Source organism: Caretta caretta, chromosome 10 (genome assembly GCF_965140235.1).
Source record: "Caretta caretta isolate rCarCar2 chromosome 10, rCarCar1.hap1, whole genome shotgun sequence".
Classification (NCBI taxonomy): Eukaryota; Metazoa; Chordata; order Testudines; family Cheloniidae; genus Caretta; species Caretta caretta.
In genome coordinates, this window is record NC_134215.1 from 39629982 (window position 1) to 39651281 (window position 21300).

At 51.7% G+C, this 21300-nt stretch overlaps 1 protein-coding gene across 1 annotated transcript in view; it reads right to left on the reverse strand.

The window, feature by feature from the left end:
• LOC125644039 (coiled-coil domain-containing protein 33-like) overlaps positions 1-21300 on the reverse strand; it is a 332624-nt gene that overhangs the window by 154437 nt on the left and 156887 nt on the right. Inside the window, exons 7-9 of the mRNA XM_075133319.1 lie at positions 13000-13129; positions 4317-4450; positions 1939-2010 (exon numbers count right to left, since the gene is read on the reverse strand). Of these exons, the coding sequence (XP_074989420.1) occupies positions 1939-2010; positions 4317-4450; positions 13000-13129 (336 nt within the window). The remainder of the gene's footprint in view (positions 1-1938; positions 2011-4316; positions 4451-12999; positions 13130-21300) is intronic.

The following is a 21300-nucleotide window of genomic DNA, read 5'->3' on the forward strand; positions in this document are numbered from 1 at the left end:
CCAGGATGTCCCTGAGGCTCCTTGGGGGGTGGGAGGGGCTAGGGGTATCTGTGCACTGCCTTTGCCCCGACTCTGCAGCTACCATTGGCTGGGAACTAAGGCCAATGGGAACTGTGGGGTTGGAGCCTGCCTTAGCCCCGCTGCAATGCCAACTGGGAGCCGCCCAAGGTAAGCGGGGTTAGGGTGCTCCCCATGCTGCTACCTCCACGTGCCGCTCCTGGAAGCGGCCAGCATGTCCCTGAAGCCCTGGGGGTCAGGGGGCACCGTGCGCTGCCCCTGCCTGCAGGCACGCCCCCCCTCAGCTCCCATTGGCTGCAGTTCCTGGCCAATGGGAGCTGCGGAGTCAGCGCTCGGGTGCAGGCAGTTTGCGGAGACTCTTGTTCCCGCACCCCGCCAGGAACGTGCTGGTCACTTCTGGGAGTGGCGCAGGGCCAGGGCAGGCAGAGAGCCTGCCTTAGCCCGGCTGTGCTGCTGAACTTCTAGCAGCCTAAAATCTGCCAGTTTGATTTCAGTTGCCTCCGGGACATAGAGCCAGATTCCAGGAGACTCCTGGCGAAACCGGGAGGGTTGGCAACCCTACTGCCAGGTCACCTTTTTGACTGGACTTTCCAGTTGAAAACTGGGCACCTGGCAAATGGCACCCAGACACAGATGCCAAAAAACGGACTGTCTCAATAAAACCCAGATGGGTGGCAACCCTACTAACCAGCCACATGGGGGCAAGGGAACGAGGCTGCACCCTATAGTGAGCTCCCCATGGGGCAGTACAACTCCCCTCTGCCCTTGTATGACCCATGTTATTTCCCATCACAGAAGCCCGGTTCAAAGGTCGTGCCTGGGATTTACTTTATATTCTCTCTTCTCGGATCCTCCCCTTTGTCCCCTTCGGTTGCAGAGCACAATGGACTGAGCCTCTGCTTCAGCCCTTTCCTTAAGCCAGGCCCGTCAGATCTCCCTGCTTGTGTTATCCAGCATGGCTCCTTTATGAGTTCTGGGAGACAGGAGGGGAGTGGAGAAGGACACACACTATAAATCTATTTAATTCTGCATCTGTAGTCCCCACGTGGCTGTGACACAGGCATGCCCAGACACGCCCAGGCAATCCTATTACACCTATGTCTGACCAGCTTCACCAAAAGGGTGGGGGTGTTCTCTGCTGAAAGCTAAGTATAGGCCCGGGACTTAACTCACCCCTATACTAAACTAGCCTTGACTAACCTTGGGTGGGACTCAGGGATTTCACCACTGAAATTAAATAAAATTGCTCCACTGCCGTAGGCACCCCACCACAGGAATGCCCATAACAAGAGGGGAGCTTGGCTGCCGGTGGGTGCAGAACACCCACTAATTTTTCCCTGTGGGTGCTCCAGGCACCTATGGTGACTCACCCCAGACACCTTGGGGAACCCCAAAAGTCTCACAGGGGCCTCTGGATGTAACCTTCTCTCAATATGGCAGCAGCCTGGACACCTGTAGTTTGTTTCTATTTGTGCCATTCAGTCTCAACTCCATTGGCATGGAATCTGCATGACTGCCCTCCTGTCCTCCTCACCCATGCCTGCCAGGGGATGGGACAGCCTTCTCCAGGGTGGTACTGGGGCAGGAGATGGATGGGCATTCAGCTGGCAGAGGATCTGTGTGGAAACCTTGCAGGGCATTGGAGTGAACTATAGGGCATGCCAACACTCGGGTGCTACCTAGCAGGGAATAGCAAACCCCAGTGTTTCGCCTTTGGAACCAGGCCCAAAAGTCCCTTTGTTTCAGGGGGGTATAGATCTGGGTCCTGTCTTAAGTAAAAATATCCCATTCTCCTTTCCCCATGATGGGAAAGGGGAATTCCCCTTTCATGTCAATGGACTAAATCTCACCCACATAGTCCCATTGACCGAGGTGGCCCCTCGCCTCTAAAGTTAATCTGTTCCTTCCCACTTCCCTCACCTCTGAGCCGATCAGCTGCATGCAGAGCTGAACAGTTGGAACAGCACCAGATGTGGTTCTCAGATTAGTGCCCTGGAGAAACAACACAAGGAAGGACAAGGTCAATAAAATCCACATGAGAACATCATCTCCTGAGAACATCAGAGTGTCAGATGGCAACTGTAGTGGGGCAACTGCCCCACTCCAGTAGGCAGGGGTTAAAAGCAGCCCTGGAGAGGGCTATGGCTGGGAAAAGTTAGGCTGATTGGGGAAGCAGCCACAGCTGTGGCCACGCCCAATCAGGCCACAGCTGGCCCTATAAAAGGGCTGTGAGACAAGAGCTCAGGAGGAGCCTTACTCTACCTCTGGAGTGGGAAGGGCTAGCTGCCTGGGAGCAAGGTACCTGAAGCAGAGCAGAGCAGAGCAGAGAAGTGCTGGGGAAGGGCAAAGGGAGCTGGGGCGCTCCAGCCTGGTAATGCTGCAGGCCTTGGTGAAGGGCTGGGGCTACAGAGGTGTAGCCTGGGGATAGGCAAAGGCAGCAGGTCCTAACCCTTTGCCCATGATAAGTGGCTGTTACAGACTGCCGTCTGCCCCAGTGAATGGGGGTTAGATGATGACTGGCAGTAGCCACTGAGGCAAGGTGGGTTTAGAGTGTTGGGGGTTCCCCTGGGAGGGGAGACCCAGAGCGAGGAGGTACTGCTGGGGCAGAACCCTGAGTAAAGGGCACCAGGGTCTAGGAGGGACACGGGGCCAGCGGCAGGTGAGACACCAGCCTGCAGAGGGCACTCCATATGCTGGAGAGCTAATTCCCAAGATGACCAGTATGAGGTGCCACACCATTGAGTCTTCGCATGGCTACAGCAACCCACAGCCTGTAATAGCTTTGGCTGGCTGGCGCCAGTCTGTTATGGACAGCAGCCATCAAGGAAGTTGCTTGCTTCCCTGCTGCAGCTTAACATGCCAGGAAATTGGGGCTGCCAGGGCTGCCATGACACTCCACAGGGATCCCAGCAGGCCATTGGCAGGATGTGGCTACAGGTGTGCAGGGCCAGCAGTGAAGCAGTTAATAAGCTGGAATGAATAACACATCAGAAGTCAACCCCCCAGCACTCACCTCTATGGTCCTGTTTCTAAAGATGGCTGGTGAGGTCTGTGCATCACTGCCTGCTCCCAGGTACTACACACACCCAGAGATAACCCTGTGCCAGCAGCTATACACTCCCCATCTAGGGGCCAAATCCAGAGAGGGGCTGAGCAGCCATAGCTCCCAAAAAATGAGTGGGAATCATGGGTGCTCAATGCCTCTTAGAACTTTGTGGGAGTCCATGGACATGAAAGGGGAATTCCCTAGAAATTATTTAACGTGGGGTTAAGTTACAAGAGACACGTATGATAGCTTCCCCTAGCTCGCCGAGGCCCGTGAGCATGCAGCGGGTACCACATGTTGGTGGGTTAACACCCTCATAAAAACTCCAGGGTCAATGCAGGCTGAAGTCAGCCTTTCAGAGTGCAGGTAACGGATTAGTTGCCCTGCAGTTACCGGGGTCAGCCTTAAACATGAAAAATAACTGCAGGAATATGTTGAGCAAGCAGGGATTTAGCTGGTTTGGATCAATCTGAGGAGCCTTGGTTGGGACTGGCTCTGGTTCACCAGTCCCTGCTGGGGATGAATGTAACTGAAAGAACCCGGCTTTGTCCCCAGACACCATGCTCAGCCAGTACTTCGCTACAGTATTGTTCCCAGATCAGGCCTAGCAGACACCAGACAAACTGGCAGCAGTGACAAGAGAAACACTCCTGTGGGTAGAGGAGGAAATAATGACCTTTCATCCTCTGTGGAAACCCCCAGACAATTCTGTGAGACCCCATGCACTGTGGTGAACACATGAGAAAAAATGCCAGCTGCAGAGGCCCTATGCAGCCTCAATGTCCATCTGCAGGGACATCAGAGTCACTCAGATGTTCTCCCACTGCACTCCACATGGCGCAATTCCTCCTCTTTCTCCTGCACCCCAAGAGCTGTTCCCTGGATGAGAACCCAGGACTTCTGCTGGTTGCCTCTGTCTGAGTGAACTCACCCGGCCCTCATTGTACTGCTTATCATATTATCCCCCCCATTGATGCACCATGAGCGAGCCCCCCAGCCCTTCCTCTTTTCTTCATCTGGCTAACACCTCTTCTCACCATGCAAAGCACCTCTACCCTGTGCCTCACTCTTGCATGAGATCTCCTCCTGGCTGGCTCTGTTCACTCTAAGTTCTTTCAGCTACCCAGGCCAAACCAGAACGGGATCAGAGAGGAAGGTGGGTGGTACATGACTCATTCTTACACAAGGAACCCTTCCAGCAGGACACAGGATCAGTGTTTGATTAGCCCTCAGCAGGACCCAGAGCAGTTACCTGGATTGGAACATCGTCCACACGAACCCCATTCCGGTTGCTCTCTGCCACAAGACTCCGATACACACGGTTGGTTAGGGGCAACACAGAGTAACCCAAACGCTTTTGCTTGTTCTCAGCTTCTGTTTCTGACACTGGGAAAGGAATCACATCAAATACACCTTATAAAGAGAAAAAAGGACTATTCCCTGCTGTGAACCTAGCAGCACTACAATCCTAAGAGCCTGGAAAAACCTGCATTACCACACTGAGACCCCAGAAACCTAACAACACCCTGCTGAGACCCCTCAATATCCAGCAGTAGAGCCCTGAGACTCCCAACACACAACACTACTGCACTGAGACCCCCCCAAACACATCAATGCCATGCTGAGACCCCCCTAAACCCAGCACTACCTTGCTGAGACAACCAAAGTCCAGCACTAGTGTGCTGAGACCCCCCTAAGCCCAGCACTACTACAGAGACTCCACAGAACCCAGAACTACATAAATGAGATCCTTCAAAACCAAGCACTACTGCACTGATACCCCCAAAACACAGCACTACTTGATGAGACCCCCCAAAACACAGCACTACAGTCCTGAGACCTCCCCCAATATCCAGCACTACTATGCTGAAATCGCCCAAAGCTCAGCACTCCTGCATTGAGACCCCCAAAACCAACCACTAGCTGAGACCCCATCAAAAACCAGCCCTACAGATCTGAGATCCCCCCCAAACTCAGCTGAGACCCACCAAAACCCTGGGGGGAACAGACATGAGAACCCCAGCACTACATCACAGAGACTCCTAAAACCCAGCACTAATGCATTGACACACCTGAAAACACAGGACTACCACGCTGAGACCCCCCAAACCCAGAACTACCTCCCTGAGACATCCAAAACCCACCACTACCTTGCTGAGACCCCCCAAAACCCAGCACTCCCATGACAAGACTACCCCAAAACCTAGCACTACTACAGTGAGACCCCCCCAAAACCCAGGACTGCAGCCCTGAGAGCCCCAAAGCTAGCACAACCGTGCTGAAACTGCCAAAAACCAAGCACTACCATGCCAAGATCCCCCAAAGACACAGCACTACATCCCTAAGACTCTAAGAAACTCAGCATTACTGTGCAGACCCCCACCAAAACCCAAGCACTACTATGGTGAGACACCGCAAAACCCAGCAATACCGCGTCAAGACCCTCCAACACCAAGTACTACCATGCTGAGACCCCTGAAGGCAAGCTCTAATACTTCAAGACCACCCAAAACCAAGCACTACCGTGCTGAGACCTCCAAACCCAGCACTAAAGCACTGAGACCCCAAAAAACAACCACTAGCTTACTGAGACACCCCCCCCCGAAACCCAGCACTACCACCCTGAGATGCTCAAAATCCAGCACTACCAAGCTGAGACCCCATAAAACCCAGCATTACTGCACTGAGACCCCCAAAACACAGCAATACTGGGGGAGTCTCAGCAAGGTAGTGCTGGTTATTAGGGGGTCCAAGTGAGGTAGTGCTGGGTTTTGAGGCATCTCAGGGTAGTAGAGCTGGGTTTTGGGGGCCTCAGGGCTGCAGTGCTGGGTTTGTGGTGATGTCAGTGACTTTGTGTTGTGTTGTGTTTTGGGGCATTTGTGGGCTGTAGTGCTGGGCTTTGGGGGGTCTCAGGGCGGTAATGCTTTGTTTTGAAGGTCTCAATGACATAGTGCTGGGTTTTGAGCAGTCTCTGCTGTAGTTCTGGGCCGTCTTGAAGTATTAGGTCTTGCCTTCAGGGGTCTCAGCAGGGTAATGCTGGGTTTTCAGGGTCTCAGCTGGTAGTGCAGAACAAAGTCACTGACACCCCCCCAACCACAGCTTTGAGGCCCCCAAAACCTAGCACTACCACACTGGGGGTCTTAGCAAGGTAGTGCTAATGTCCAGCACTACAGCACAGAGAACCCCAAAACCCAGGACTACCAAGCTGAGACACCACAAAACCCAGCATTACTGCACTGAGACCCCCAATCGTAGCACTACAGCCCTCATCCCGGCCCAAAACACAGCAGTAAGGCACTGAGACCCCCCTAACCCAGCACAACAACTCTGAGGCCCCCAAAACCCAGCACTACAATGCTGAAACCCCCCCCAAGCCAAGCACTACCTCACTGAGACCTCCAAAACCCAGCACTATGTCACTGAGACCCTTCAAAACGAAACACTACCTCACTGAGACCCCCAAAGCCCAGCACTACAGCTCTGAGGCCCCCAAAACCCAGCTCTACTACACTGAGATGCCTAAAAACCAGCACTACCAAGCTTGGACCCCCTAATATCCAGCACTACCTTGCTGAGACTCCCCCATACCCAGCACTACCTCCTTTAGATACCCCTAAACGAAACACTGCACTGAGACTCCAAAACAGACCAATAGCTCGCTGAGGCCCCCCAAAACCCAGCACTACCACACTGGGATGCCCGATACCCGACAGTATCGTGCTGAGAACCTCCAAAGCCCAGTACCACCTCGATAAGACCCCCTAAAACCAGATGAGACCCCAAAAATCCAGCATTACCATGCTGAGACCCCTGAAGGCCCTAATACTTCAAGACCCCTCAAAACCCAGCACTACCTCCCTTAGACACCCTTAAATGAAACAACACTGCACTGAGACCGCAAAACAGACCAATAGCTTACTGAGAACCCTCAAAGCCCAGCACTACCTCGCTAAGACCCCCTAAAACCAGCTCCTCCGCACTGAGGTCCCAAAAACTCAGGCTGAAGTGGTGGATTTGTGGGGTCACAGTGTCTTTGTGCTGCGTTTGGGGCGGGGGTCTCAATGACATAGTCCTGAGCTTTGTGGGGTCTCAGTGTGGTAGTGTTGGGTTTTGGGGGTCTCAGCAAGCTAATGCTGGGTTTTGGGGTGTCAGCAACAGTGCTGGGTTTTGGGGGTCTCAGCAAGGTAGTGCTGAATTTTGAGGGGATCTCAGCAGCTTAGTTCTGAGTTTTGGGGGTCTGAAGGCTATAGTGCTAGGTTTTGGAGGTCTCAGTGCTCCGTTTCGGGGGGGTGTCTAACTGAGGTAGTGCTGGATAATAGGGGGTCCAAGCTCGGTAGTGCTGGGTTTTGAGGCATCTCAGGGAAGTAGAGCTGGGTTTTGGGGGCCTCAGGGCTGTAGTGCTGGGTTTGTGGTGATGTCAGTGACTTAGTGTTGTGTTTTGGGGAGTCTGTGGGCTGCAGTGTTGGGTTTTGTGGTGTCTCTATGGTAATGCTGGGTTTTGGGGGGGGTCTCACTGAGCTAGTGCTGGGTTTTGGGGTCCTCAAGCTGCAGTGCTGGGTTTTGGGGGTCTCTGACTTACTGCTGTGTTTTGGGTGGTCTGAGGGCTGTAGTGCTGGGTTTTGGGGGGTCTCAGCATGGTAATTCTGGGTTTTATGGGGTCTCAGCAACATGGTGCTGGAATTTGTGGGGTCTCAGCACTTTAGTGCTGGGTTTTGTGGAGTCTCAGCTTGGTAGTGCTGGGTTTTGGGCATCTCAGGGCTGTACAGCTTGGTTTGGGGGTTCTCAGCAACTTAGTGATGCATTTTGTGTGATCTGAGTGCTGTAGTGCTTGGCTTAGGGCGGGTCTCAGCATTGTACTGCTGGGTTTGGAGGCCTCAGAGCTGGTTTAGGGGGGGTCTCAGTGACTTACATTTTGGGGGGGTCTGAGGGCTTTAGTGCTGAGTTTTGGGCATCTCAGGGTGGTAGTATTGGGTTTTAGGGGGTCTCAGTGAGCTAGTGGTTGGGTTTTGGTAGTGCTACCGTGCTGAGACCCCCAAAGCCCAGTACTACAAGCCTCAGACCCCCTAAACAAGCACTAAGTCACTGAGACTCCTCCAAAACCCAGCAATACTGGCCTGAGACCTCCAAAACCCAGCACTACAGCCTTCAGAACCCCCTAAACACAACACTATGTTGCTGAGACCACCAAAATCCACCACTACAGCCCTGAGACCCCCAACACCCAGAGCTAGCTCACTGAGACCCCCAAATCCCAGCCCTATGTTACTGGGACCTCCCAAGACCCAGCACTACAGCACTGAGACCCCCAAAGCCCAACACTAAAGCCCTCAGATCCCCTAAACAAAGCACTAAGTAATTGAAACCCCCAAACCCACCACTACAGCCTTGAGACGTCAAAACCGAGCACTACCTCACTTAGACACCCCTAAACTAAGCACTACTGCACTGAGACTCTGGAACAGACCACTAGCTCACTGAGACCCCCCCAAACCCAGCACTATAGCACTGAGACCCACAAAATCAAGCACCAGCTCACTGAGACCTCACAAACCCAGCCTTACTGCCCCGAGACCCGCCTAAATCCAACACTCAGTTGCTGAGACCCCCTGCAAAACCCAGCATTACCTTGCTAAGACTGGCCAAAACCCAGCACTACAAACCACAGATGCCCCAAAAGGCAGCACAAAGTCGCTGAGATCCCACAAACCCACCACTTCAGCCCTGAGACCCCCCCAAACCCAGCACTCTAGCGTGGACACCCCCAAAACCTACCACTACCACGCTGAGACCCCACAAAACCCAGCACTAGATCACAGACCCCTAAACCCACTACTAGCTCGCTAAGACCCCCCCAAAACCAGCACTACCATGCTGAGACCCCACAAAGCCCAGCACTATGCTGCTGAGACTGCACAAAACTGAGCATGTCACTGAGACCCCCCAAAACTCAGAACTACTGCTCTGAGACCCCCCAAAACCCAGCAGTACCACATGGAGACCCCCCCAAACCAAGCACTATGTCTGCGAGACCCTCAAAAACCCAGCACTACCACCCTGAGACCTCCAAAACCCAGCACTACAATCTTCAGACCCCCAAACCCCGGAACTAAGTTGCTGAGATCCCCCTGCAAACCCAGCACTACCTTCTTGACACTGCCGAAAACAAAGCACTATGTCACTGAGATCCCCATAACCCAGCATTACAGCCTTCAGACCCCCAAACCCCAGAACTAAGATGCTGAGATCCCCTCAAAACCCAGCACTACTAGATAAGACCCCGAAAATCCAGCACTACCAAGCTGAGATCCCACAAAACCCAGCATTAGCGCACTGAGACCCCCAAAATGCAGTACTACAGCCCTCAGACCCCCCAAAATGCAGCAGTAAGTCATTGAGACCCACTCAACCTAGCACTACAACTCTGAGACCTCCAAAACCCAGCACTAGCTCAGTGAGACCCCCCCCCCCAAAAAAACCCAGCACTTCCACCCTGAAACGCCCAAGCCCAGCACTACAGCACTCAGACCACGCAAGATGCATCACTAAGTTGCTGAGAACCCCCAAACCCAGCAGTACAGCCCTGAGGCCTCCAAAACCCAGCACTACCATGCTGAGACCCCACAAAACCCAGCACTTACCGCTCTGAGAAGCCCAAAACCCAGCACTACCATGCTGAGACCTCCAAACCCAGCACTAAAGCCTGGAGACCCCCCAAACCCCAGCACTACAATGCTGAGACCCCCCAAACCCCAGCACTACAATGCTGAGACCCCTGAAGGCAAGCTCTCATACTTCAAGACCTCCCAAAACCAAGCACTACCGTGCTGAGACCTCCAGACCCAGCACTAAAATGCTGAGATCCCCCAAACCAACCACTACCTCATTGAGACCCCCCCACAATGCAACACTACCACCCTGAGATGCCCCAAACCCAGTACTACCAAGCTGAGACACCACAAAACCCAGCATTACTGCACTGAGACCCCCAATTGCAGCACTATAACCCTCAGACCCCCCAAAATGCAGCAGTAAGTCACCAAGACCCCCTCCAACCCAGTACTACAGCTCCGAGGCCCCCAAAACCCAGCACTACAATTATGAGACCCCCCTAAGCCAAGCATGACCGCACTGAGACCTCCAAAACCCAGCACTAGCTCAGTGAGACCCTTCAAAATGAAGCACTATCGTATTGAGACCCCCAAAGCCCAGCACTACAGCCCACAAACTCCCCAAAACACAACCCTAAGTCACTGACACCACCACAAACCCAGCACTACAGCCCTGAGGCCCCCAAAACCCAGCTCTACTACACTGAGATGCCTCAAAACCCAGTACTACCAAGCTTGGACCCCCTAATATCCAGCATTACCTTACTGAGACTCCCCCAAACCCAGCACTACAACCCTGAGACCCATGAAATGCAGCACCACCATGCTGAGACCCCTCAAAACCCAGCACTATCTCCATTAGACATCCCTAAACGAAGCAACACTGCACTGAGACTCCAAAACAGATCAATAGCTCGCTGAGACGCCCCAAAACCCAGCAGTACCACCCTGGGATGCCTGATACCCAACAGTATTGTGCTGAGAACCTCCAAAGCCCAGCACCAACTCGATAAGACCCCCTAAAACCAGCTCTACTGCACTGAGGCCCCCAAAACTCAGGCTACCATGCTGAGAATCCACAAAACCCAGCACTAGCTCACTGAGATCCCCTAAAACCCAGCACTACCATGCTTAGACCCCCCTATGTCCAGCACTACCACACTGAAACCCCCCAAAACCCCGTACTCGCTCTCTGAGACACCCCCCCAATACACACCACTACCGTATGGAGACCCCAGAAAATCCAGCACTATCATGCTGAGACCCCAGAAAACCCATCATTACTGCCCTGAGACCCCAAAGCCCACCATTTCAGCCCTGAGACCCCCCAAACCAGCACTACCTCGCTTAGATGCCCCTGATCCAACACTACCACACTGAGACCTCAAAAACCCATCATTAGCTTGCTGAGACCCCCCAAAACCCAGCACTACTGTGCCGAGACCTGACAAAGCCCACCACTAATGACCTGAGACGCCCAAACCAAGCACTACCACATCGAGACTCCCAAAACCCGCCGAGACCCCTCAATGTCCAGCACTACTTTGCTGAGACTCCCCCAAAACCCAGCACTATGTCACTGACACCCCCCCAAAACCCAGCTCTATGTCACTGACACCCCCCCAAAACCCAGCACTGCAGCTGCCGAAAACCCAGCACTACATCGCTGAGACCCCCCAAAATCCAGCATTACAGCCCTCAGACCCCTAAAACCCATGTCAAGGGTAATTTCCCACTCTGGCACTTCGAAGGTGAGGGCCTGCAAGAATTCTAAAAATTAATACTGGCCACTCCAGGCTTGTATTAAACTCCCAAGGTTTCAGCTTTTCTCTGACCTTGGCTTGGTAGATGCTGCCACCACCCAGTGCAGAACCCCTCTGAGAGCCCAGGAAGGTGCACTTGGGAATTCCTTCCTGTGGGTTACCCTCAAGTCCTTTCACCCCCCCTCCAGGGAAGAGCTGAGAAAGAAAAAAAAAGGAAATCAGCTGTTGCCACCAGCTAATTAAACAACATGTGCACAAACCTCTTATGACAAAAAAATCCAATCCTGTTCTTAAAAAAGGTAAATTTTATTAAAAAAAAATAGAAAGAAAGAGAATACATCTGGAAACTCAGGCTATTGCTAGATTTTAAAAGAGTAACTACAAGGATTAAGCACCCAGAATAGCTTTCTTGAGGTCCTGCTTGAAGTTTACAAGAAAAACAAAAGCACCTGGGGTTAGCACAGAGGAATCCACAAGCCATAATGAAATAAAAGGAATAAACCTAATCATGTCTTCCTAGACATTTCCTGATCTACTTACATATCCGGGGTCTTAAATGAGTAGTTTCTAGGTACGATACTGATGATTTTTTCATACCTGGCCCAAGTTTCTTACAACATAGCTTTTGCCCTGTCTGCCTCTCCCCAGGAGAACAACAACAGACTGACAAAAGGGGAGTCTTTTTTCCATTTAAAAAAGTTCTAGCCTTCCCATTGGCCCTTTTGGCCAGGTGTCCACTCACTTCCTTTTATCTGTGCATAGCAGTGAGACTTTTTAGCCCTTTACAGGTAGAGCAATTAGAGAACAGCTACTAAGAGGGATTTTATAGCTACTGGCTGGCTGGGTGTCCATAAAAGGAAGCTTCCCCCCCCCCCCCTTCATTTATCACAACCCAGTACTAAGTTGCTGAGGCCCCCCCAAAGCCCAGTACTACCTCACTGAACGCCCCCAACCCAGCATTACTGCGCTGAGACCCCTCCAAAACTGAGCACTACCGCGCTGTGACCCGACAATACCCAGCACTACCACCTAAACACAGCAGTACTATGCTGAGACCCCTCCAAACCCAGCACTATTATTACACTGAGACCTGTCCCATGAGACCTCCTACAGCCCTGAGACGCTATCCCATGGGATCAAAAGCAGCCTGATGACAGCTTTGAAATCCAGCTTGGACTACTGCAAATTGCTGCCTGCTGGAATGGAAACATCTTTGGAGTGGCCTGGGAGGCCATGGCTTTGCTGTGACAGGGGGTGAATGCTGTGCCAGTACCCGCTGTTACTGGGGCCCCCTGGGGGAACTTCAGCTGGGAATTGGGTGGGAGCAAAACCCAGACCCCTAGAATTCCCCAGGAACTCTTCTGTCTCACACACAGAGCCACACTAAATCCAGAGCACTTCCTGTGGCCCCACACTTCCGTCCAGCTTTCCAGCCTCGATATGTATGACTATCTTTGGTACCCAACAAACCAGAGTGAATCAATAGCTGTGCCTAGATCTGCCTATGCCCTTTGCACCAGTGGAATGATACAAAGCTGGTTGAATCCCAGAGACATGAACTCACTTGTTTCGTACAGATAGTATTCGATCACCAGGCTGGTATTGTCTGAGAAGAGGGTGGCCCCATCCCTGCCTTGGAAGAGGAAGGAAGAGTTCCAGGTTGGTTTCTCTGGGGGCCCACCAGGTTGGGTGACCTTAAATATGGGGCAGAAAAGACGACAGTGTCAAAATATACAGAGAGAAACACCTGATTTAGGGAGCACTGGAGGGTGTGTGGGTGGGGGAATTCCTGTGTCTCCTTTGACAATACAGAGTCTGCAGTAAATCCATGGGACAAGAGACCTTTATTGATTGACTAAAGGGCATTCCACAGAGCACACAGATTAGAAGCTGTCATGGATCCATATGGGTTGGTCTATGGCCCAGGCTGGAACCAGTCCCTTGGGAGTGCCAAGCCTCCAGGAACCACCCAGTTCCACAGGGACAGGCCCACAGCCTCCAAGACTGGGCCTTCAGGCATCAGTGATCCCTGTGTCTCCCCAGGGCTCCCTGCAGCGAATCTAGCCAAGCAGACTCCTGCAAGAGGCGTGTTCTGTGTCCCTTCAGGATGCTATGCTCACAGTGATTATTTGCAGCAACAGCAGGTGGCCATTCCAAAACCAGGGAACAATCTATGAATCTAGGGTTGCCAGGTTTCTGGTTTTTGACTGGAACGCACGGTCGAAAAGGGACCCTGGCAGCTCCATTCAGCACCGCTGACCAGGCCATTAAAAGTCCGGTTGGAGGTGCTGTGTGTCTAAGGCAGGCTGGCTAGTCCCTATGTGTCCTGGCTCTGTGCTGTGCCCTGGAAGCAGCCAGCAGGTCCAGCTTCTAGATGCGGGGGCCACAGGGCTCCGTGACACTGTTCTCGCCCCAATAACTGGCTCCTCACTCCCATTGGCCAGGAACCGCGGCCAATGGGAGCTGCGGGGCAGGTGCCTGTGGGGGAGAGCAGAGCATGGAGGCTCCTGCTCCCACCCCCACACCCCGCCTAGGAGCCAGACCTGCTGCCCAAGGTAAGCCCACACCCCAATCCTGAGCCCCAACCCCCTGCCCCAGCCCTGAGTCCCCCTGAAACCTAGAGCCCCCTCCTGCATCCCGAACTCCTCATCCCTGGCCCCACCCCAGAGCCTGCACCCCCAGCCAGAGCCCTAACCCCCTGCAACCCAGCCCCCTCCCACACACTGAACCCCTCATCCCCAGCCCCATCCCAGAGCCCACACCCCCAGCCCAGAGCCCTCAACCCCCTTCATCCCAACCCCCTGCCTCAACCCGCAGCCTCCTCATGCACTCCGAATCCCTTGGCCCAACTCCCCAGCCTGAAGCCGCCTCTAGCACCCCAAGCCCCTCATCTCCGGGCCCACCCCAGAGCCTGCATCCCCAGCTGGATCCATCACCCCCAACTTGCACTCCAACCCCCTTCCCCAGCCCTGATCCCCCTCCCACCCTCCGAACCCCTTGATCCCGGCCTAGAGCATCCTCTGCACCCCATACCCCTCATCCTCAGACCCACCCCAAAGCCCTCACCTCCAGCTGGAGCCCTCACCCCGCCTGCACCTCAACACTTTGCCCCAACGTGGAGCCCCCTCCCAAACTCTGAACCCCTCAGCCACAGCACGGAGCACCCTCCTGCACCCATCATTTCTAGCCCCACCCCTGAACTTGCACCCCCAGCCCAGAGCCTGTACCCTCTCCTACACCCCAACCCCTTGCCTCAGCCCAGAGCCCCGTCCCAAACTCTGAATCCTTTGGCTCCACCCCCAGTCTGGAGCCCCCTTCTGCTCCCCAAACCCCTCATCCCTGGCCCCACCCCAGAGCCCGCACCCCCAGCCGGAGCTCTCATTCTCACCTGCATCCCAGTCTCCTGCCCCAGCCCAGTGAAAATGAGCGAGTGAGTGAGGGTGAGGAGAGCAAGCAATTGGGGAGGGGGAGGAGAAATGGAGTGAATGGGGCGGGGCCTCAGATGAGGGGTGGGGCAAGGGTGTTCGGCCAAGCCATAGCAACCAGCCCGCCAAACTGCTCTGCATTTCATGTCAGGCTCTGTCTCTGGCTCCTTCTTAGTCCAAGGTGAGAGGTCTGTGTTTTTTCAGAGAGCCACCCTTAACCTCACCATCCAACACCTTTCTCTTTGGTCTCCAGCTAGGGCCTTGGCTCTGCTTCCCTGCTGAGAGGTTGGGGTGGGGGACTTCCTTCCTCTTGGCGGTTGACTGCCAGGTGTCAATGTCCTGGTCCCTGGGGGTTTCCTGCTGTCTTTATTTGGACATGATTCAGAGCCAGTTGGTTCCTTAATGACCCATTCATTCCACCCCAGACAGCATGGTGGCACACACATCTCATATCTCCTGTTCTCCCCCAAGAGCAGACTTAAACTTTCCACCCCTCCCCCGCTCTGGGCATAGTACAGTGGGAAACTGAGGCACACACAGATATCTTAAAAATATTACAGAAAATTCGACTTTGGCACAGAGGTCTATGAGGGTCAATGTTCCACAGTGGAGTAAAGCCCTCACTGTCTACCATGGCTTGAAGCCTCCCCAGACAGCCCAAGTGGGACACAGGACAGACTCAGCTCTGAGTGCGCCCTGCTTCCAGGTTCCCAGTTCTCCCTCCTCTGAGAGCCCAGCCAGATCCCTCCTCTGCAACAGGCCTGGGCCCACTCTTGCCATGGGATAGGGGAAAGGAGGACTCTCTGATGGTCCATATCCACTCTATTGTGTTGAGCATACCCCTCTTCCACAGACCTTTGGGGGTACCATGTGGCTCTGTGCGTGGGATGGGATGGATGAGTGCACTCACACACTCTAGTAAGGTGCTTTTAGCACAGAGGGTTTTGGAGATGGATATGAGGCTTTGTGCACTGGGATCACAACAGGGGAAGGATATATGAGTGGATATTCTTCCTGGACGACGCTTGGCTGCCAGGGAGTGCCAGGGCAGATCTGTGGGAACGGAGTGAGGACTATGGCATCCTTCCCTCACACTGAATTAGAAACAGTAGGGCACATTCATCACCACTGCATCTCTACCCACGACAGCCCCAGGGATGAATTTGGTCCAGCGTGCTGGAATCTTAAGGCCCATCATCAGCCATGCTTTAGCAGTGTGAGATGGAAAAGTGACAGTCATGGAAAGAGGACTTGGGGCCACCTCCTCATCAGCTGAGTGGCCACTGCCTCCAGCAGAAGGATGTCAGCTGACACCAACGGAGGGTCTGACCACAGCCTGATCTCTCCTGCCCAGATCCCCAGCACTTCCCCCATTTCTGAGAAGCAGACTTTTCCAGCCATGTTTCTTCAGGGCAAGTGAAATAAGCCTGTGTTTGCTTCATTTGATCTTGCTTCCCTCTCTCTCCATACTATGTGCTCAGCTCTCTGCTTTATTTAAAGAAATCCAAGTTGTTTGTTCAACTCTGGTTGTGTCTCTCTCTCCAGCTTTCTCTCTCTCTCTCTCTCTGTCAGGAATATGCATCTAGATATTTCTTGTCAGACCCCTCTAACTTCTCAGTACTAAAGGGAAGAACCAATAAGAACATCCCCACTCTCCCATCGTTAAACCAGAAATCAGCATTCGTTGATGATGCTTTGGGATTTTTCCATCTCTCCCGGGGAAAATCAAATCTATTCCTGTTCCCCAAGCAGTGTGCTCTGGCTGGATGGACCCCTGTGCTTCCAACATGCCATGTGGGTGTAAGGGGCTAATCCACATTAATGGATGCAGCATGCTTCAAAGGATTGGGAGGACATGGGATTGCTCCTGCTGTGGGAACAGGGGAGGGGAGAATCCTCTTGCCCCTCCAGCTGGATTCATCTTGCAAGCTCAGATGGAGCTGAAGGGGTTAAATTCTATGTGCTCACTATCCCAGTAACATTGCCAGAGTTCAGCAGGGAGAGACGCTGCTACAGCAAGCCACTGAGGATTAGCTTGTTTGCATATCAAAGGGAGCAGGTGCAGAGGTGGCCCATTGATATAGGCGAACTTGGTGGTTGCCTAGGCTGCCAAGTTAAATGGAGTGCCAAATTTGAGGGAAAAAAATCAAATGAAAAAAAATTTTTAAAAATGAAAAACGTGAAAAAATACAAATAAAATAACAAAGATGTCATCATTTCAATTCCCGTGTGCTTACGGAGGGAATATGAATTATAATTAATTTCTCTACATTTCTGAGAATTTATTAATATGTCAAATCTTTTATTTACTGCAAAAAAAATTACTATTTTGGTGAATTTTTTTTCAATTTGAGATGTAGTGTCACGATCACCCACTCCGCAATTTTGATAAGCAATAACTCAGCCACAATGAAACACATCCGCCAGCGGCAAGAGCTGCAATGCTAGTGACACCTAACTCAAATATTCATCAAGGTTGCATAGCTGGAAATTCATGTAGAGCAGGAATATTGTGAGTTGATACATGTCAAATGGTCATTTTAACATGTTGCAGGTAGATGGTTAAGAATCGAGCGAATACTGTGGAAAATTTGTTTCTTAGTGCCAAAGAATAAAGAATAACATGTTTCAGCATTATAAATCCAAAATGTGAGTATCTTTAAGCGTTATTAAACCTTAGCATTATTATAGGGCTGCATAATTATAAATTTTTCTTTGTTGTAACCAGTGGTGAGCTGGAGCCGGTTCTCACCAGTTCGCGCGAACCAGTTGTTAAATTTTGAACCAGTTTTAGAACCGATTGTTAAAAATTGTTACGGCTCCCTGAGCTCCCGGCTGGGGAGGCTCCCCCGCCTTTCCCCCTCTCGCAGAGCCTTAGTGTGCCGTGCTGCTGGCGCCAGCGCTCTGGACTGCTCCTGGGCAGCTCTGCAGCTCCTGCCGCTTGAGTGGCATGGTAAAGGGATGGGGCTGCAAGCTCCAGCGGGCCGCGCGGCATCCATACATGCTGCCCTGAGGAGCATGGTAAGGGGGCCAGGCTGGAGCTGAGAGGAGGGGTTGGATAAGGGGCAGGGAGCAGTTGGAGGTTCTGGGGGGGGGGGGGGGGGTCAGGGGATGGGGAACGGGGGGGGGCATTGGGTAGGCGTGGAAGTTCTGGGGGGTCTGTCGGGCAGGGCCGGTGCAACCATGAGGTGGCTGCTTAGGGCGCCAAGTGGTTGGGGGTGCCAAAAAGTGGTGCCCCACCAATTTTTTTTAAACAGCGGAGCACAAGGCTGCCACTGCTCCCTACCTCCCGGCTCCAGACATGGCAGGGGAGCAGCCGGTGGCGGGAAGGGGAGGGTCTAGCAGCTGCGCCTTCTTCCCCATGCTGTGAGCGAAGCCAAGCTCCCCTCCACTCTTGGGGCTCTCAGCGGTGGCTGCCGCAGCCACCACTAAGAGCCCCAGGGGAGGCAGGGAGTCCGGCTTGGCTTGCGCCACGGGGAAGAAGGAGCAGCTGGGTGTCTTCTCCGCTTGCAAGGTACCTACCTGGGCCGCAAGGAGCCGCATGAGCCTGCGGCATGCCGGGGGTGGGCAGGTCCAGTCCCTGGCCTGGGGAATGGTGTATGTGGGAGCAACCAAGGCACCCCGCCCCCAACCAGTGCCACCCCCTCCAACACCCACTGACCAGGTACCTTCTCCCCTGTGCACCCCCCACCCCAACAACCCACCCTGTCCTGCCACTTTTGCCTCTGGGCAACCTCCACCTGGCAACCCCCCCCCCCCCATTCAGCCACGATCACCTTCACCCCTGCATCAACCTCGGGACCCCCCCACGGCCTGCCATCTCCCTCCTGCCCACTCCTTCCTTGTGCAAACCCCTCCCTGCCACCTTCACCCCCCTGCAACAACCCCAGACACATACACACCCCTGCCTGCAGCCCCTTGCAACAACCCCCACCTGCCCACTTCTCCCTTGTGCCACTCTCTCCCTGCCACTGCACCCCCTGCAATGAGCCCCTTTTGCCTCTGTGCAATCTCCTCCCTGCCACTACATCCCCGCCCCCTCCACCTCTTGGCACATCCCTTAAATCAGAACTTTTTATAGGGAACCGGTTGTTAAGATTTTGGCAGCTCATCACTGGTTATAACTGGTTCACATATAATAAATAAGGTCCATAAAAGAAAAGTAACAGCGTTAATGCTTAATAGACTACAAAAGTGATGATGTCACACTCCAAGCAGGTAACTGTGAGGAAGCGGATTATTTTCCAAACAACCGGTGTTGGGTTATGAAGTCGAAAAAGGTCATTTTATTTCCAGGTAAACGCTGTAACTAACTGTTTTAATAGGTAAGTGAGTGTATGTTACTTAATCATTGAACCTTTAAGTAGTGAAAAGACATGTTGGGATGGCTGCAATGTGGTTTAAATCTCCAACCATGTGGTGTGTCAGCCACCCTTAATGCTATAATGCTTGCAGTCGGGAACACAGTACACAACAATATTCAAATGATCAATGGCAGAAAGAGGAAAAAGAAAACCCTCAGGAGCTGAGTATCGTAAACGAAAGGCTGAGAAGGAAAAGGACCAAACAAAACAGCAGGGATCCTTCCTGAAATATCTTCTCTTTAATCCAAATAAAGATGGAAGCAGTTCGCAGCATCCAGATGAGGGAATTTTACTTTGAGAGGAGGTTAGCTCACATCTGCATGGAAGCAGTTTGGAACATCAAGATGAAGGTATATTACTTCAAGATGAGGATAGCTCACATCCGCAAAAAATCAGTTTGGAAACTCAAGATGATGGAAACTTACTTCTAGACGAAGGCAGCTCACAGCATCAGACTGATATGGAAGTGGAAAAAACTGTGTCCCCTTCAGAGACACATGCAGAAATTGAAGTAAATGAAGTAGAAGGAAGAAAGGATGAGGAAGCTACAAACAAGTTACAGTATGGGGGCCCAGCTTCATGGGCCAGATGTGATGACAGTGTGTGGCACATTCTCATGGAACATGGACCCGAACAAGTTCATGAATTTCCCTTCCTTAAGGATGGAAATAAAAGAAAATTCTCTGCTCAGCATTACAAGAGAAAACTCATTAATGGGGAAGAAACTGGTTGCAATATTCAGTGTCGAAAGACTCTGTGTTTTGCTTTTGCTGCAAGTTGTTTAGAAATCAAGCAATTGGTACATCACCTACTGAAAATGGTTTGAAGGACTGGAAAAACATATCTTCAATTCTCTCTTCACATGAAAGAAGTACAGAACATTTGGAATGTTTTCAAAATTGGAAAGTACTTGAATTATGATTGAAAAAGAAAAAACTATCGATGAAGAAAATTTACATGTGATCAAGGAAAAAAGAAGAATATTGGCAACAAATATTAGAGTATCTGATTGCTTTAGTGAGAGTTCTTGGTGGGCAAAATTTAGTATTCTGCGGCCACGGTAGAAATGAAAAATTATACACTCCAGGTAATGGAAACTTTTTAAAATATGTTGAATATCTAGCTTTGTTTGATCCAGTCATGAAGGAGCATCTACGTAAAATAACTGATCATGAAACACAGGTTCATTACTTAGGAAAAATATGAGAATGAACTGATTCAAATCCTAGCAAATGCCATTAAAAAGAAAATTGCAGAAGCTGCCCATTCTGCAAAATACTTTTCAATAATACTGGACTGTACACCAGATGTGACTCATGTTGAACAAATGACGATGATCATTCGTTTTGTGGATATGGAAAAGTCTGCAGATGAAGATAATGTTGAAGTGCTCATAAAGGAACACTTTTTGGGTTTCGTACCACTGAAGGAGACGACTGGAGCATTTATGACTGAAACTATTCTACAAGAGCTTGAAACAATGTCATTATCTGTTGAAAACACACATGGCCATGGCTATGATAATGGGAGTAATATGAAGGGTAAAGACAATGGTGTGCAAAGAAGAATGATGGAAATCAATCCTAGGACCTTTTTTGTTCCTTGCAGTGCACATTCTCTGAATTTGGTTCTCAATGATGCTGCTAGATGCTGTTTGGAGTCAAGCAGTTTCTTTGCCCTGGTGTAATGTGTTTATGTGTTTTTCCCAGGCTCAACACGCCGTTGGGAGATTCTGACTCGCCATGTGAATTCTCTTACTGTAAAACCACTTAGTCAGACAAGATGGGAGAGTCACATTGATGCTTTGAAGCCTCTTCACTATGAACTTGGAAACATTTATGATGCCCTAATTGAAATTTCTGATGCTTCTACCTTTACTGGATCATCTGGCAATACGGCACGTTCAGATGCGGAAGCTCTTGCAAATGGCCTTTCCAAGTTCAAATTTGTGTCTTCACTCGTTTTGTGGTATAACATCCTTTTCAAGATTAACCTCACTAGTAAGCAGCTTCAGGAAAAGAACATGAACATACATTCTGCTATCCAAAAACTGCAGCAAACTAAAAATATTCTGGA